The 1,439-nt window shown below is 43.4% G+C and overlaps 1 protein-coding gene across 1 annotated transcript in view; it reads left to right on the forward strand.

Moving 5' to 3' along the window:
- Positions 1-1,439, forward strand: part of LOC101855789 — a gene marked incomplete at its 5' end in the record, with an annotated part of 16,239 nt that overhangs the window by 6,699 nt on the left and 8,101 nt on the right. Inside the window, 1 exon segment of the mRNA XM_013082377.1 lies at positions 846-1,009. Coding sequence (XP_012937831.1) covers positions 846-1,009 — 164 coding nt within the window.

Consider the following 1,439-nt stretch of genomic DNA (forward strand, 5'->3'; position numbering starts at 1 on the left):
GATAGATAGATAGATAGATAGATAGATAGATAGATAGATAGATAGATAGATAGATAGATAGATAGATAGATAGATAGATAGATAGATAGATGAGCGCCAAGAGGTAGATAAAAGTAAAATTTCACTGCTCGTGCTTTTCTGGTGAGCTTGCATCGTGTTATTGGAGACCGTCATTAGGCCCTACCTTGTACTAGTACTTTCTGGCCACGACATGAATATAGTTATCCGCAAATTCACAATCTGCATAAACTGAGGTCTAGAAGTAATGGAACGAGCGCTTACTTTTATCCAACACTGCCTTGCCAACATGGATCGTTTGGGTCGAAGCTGAACTAGATCTATATGTAACTTCTAAACGTCACTTAAAGACAGGTCTAAGCTAGAGTCTGAAAAGCCTATTGCAATTTACAGGGGTCGAACTTTCAATATTCGGACCTTGTTGTGACTGGACCAAAATATCAACAATTATAGCGAGCTGTCTACCCCCAGAGTGTTACAACTGCGCTACTTTTTTGGCTAGGGTTTTTGTACAAACGGGCAGTCGTCGTCTCAGCCGGGAGAGCACTGACTTGACAAAGTATGTGCGACTCGGGTTTGCTTCTGTGCTCGTGCTTTTCTGGTGAGCTTGCATCGTGCTATTGGAGACCGTCATTAGGCCCTACCTTGTACTAGTACAAATTATTTTGCCAATCGTGTGCGGACAATCAGTCTACTTTCTCTCTATGTCTGCCATCTATGCAAAGCAGTATCATGCATACTGCTTTATGATCGTCTGTCAACTGTCAAGACGCAATAGGTCACAGTCGATATCACAACCATTCTGAATTTGAATAAAAATCCCACAGACTATTATAGCAACCCCACTGAGGTGAACCGCAGCCGGTGGAAGAAGTTCAAATCCGAGCTCAAGTCTCCAGACAGCCAGGAAGACAGCAATGACGAGGACGTACGTTCTGTGGTGCCCAGGACACCGGATTACCGACCATACTTCACCACTGCACTCGTCATTGTGAGTAATTTGAGTGACGTTTTACGTTTTAGTAAGGTCTTACGGCCATCGCAACTGCATAAAGTCATATGAGCGCCTAGAGGTGGATGTCAACAGAGAAGTCCAAACAGGGAATCAGGCCTACTCTGCTCAACTCTCTAGCCTCAACAGCACAAAGTCCTCTTCAACTACCAAGGCACCCCGGAAATAGCAGTTCACAAGAGCGTGACAAACATATAAAAAGTAGAGGAAAAATGGCAATAGTAAGGATGAGGGAAGAAAAACAGCAGTTCTTTATATCGTGTTCCGGCACAGTAAGACAGTAAGAGGATGACATTGATAAATCAGCCCATATATTATACACTTCTACTGTGCATTAGAACATGTTAATATCCCCCTTAGGGAATGGCCTTAAGACAAGTTCAGTCAGTAGCACTGCCCTGGTTGAGGG

The sequence above is a fragment of the Aplysia californica genome, unplaced genomic scaffold (genome assembly GCF_000002075.1).
Source record: "Aplysia californica isolate F4 #8 unplaced genomic scaffold, AplCal3.0 scaffold00171, whole genome shotgun sequence".
NCBI lineage: Eukaryota > Metazoa > Mollusca > Gastropoda > Aplysiida > Aplysiidae > Aplysia > Aplysia californica.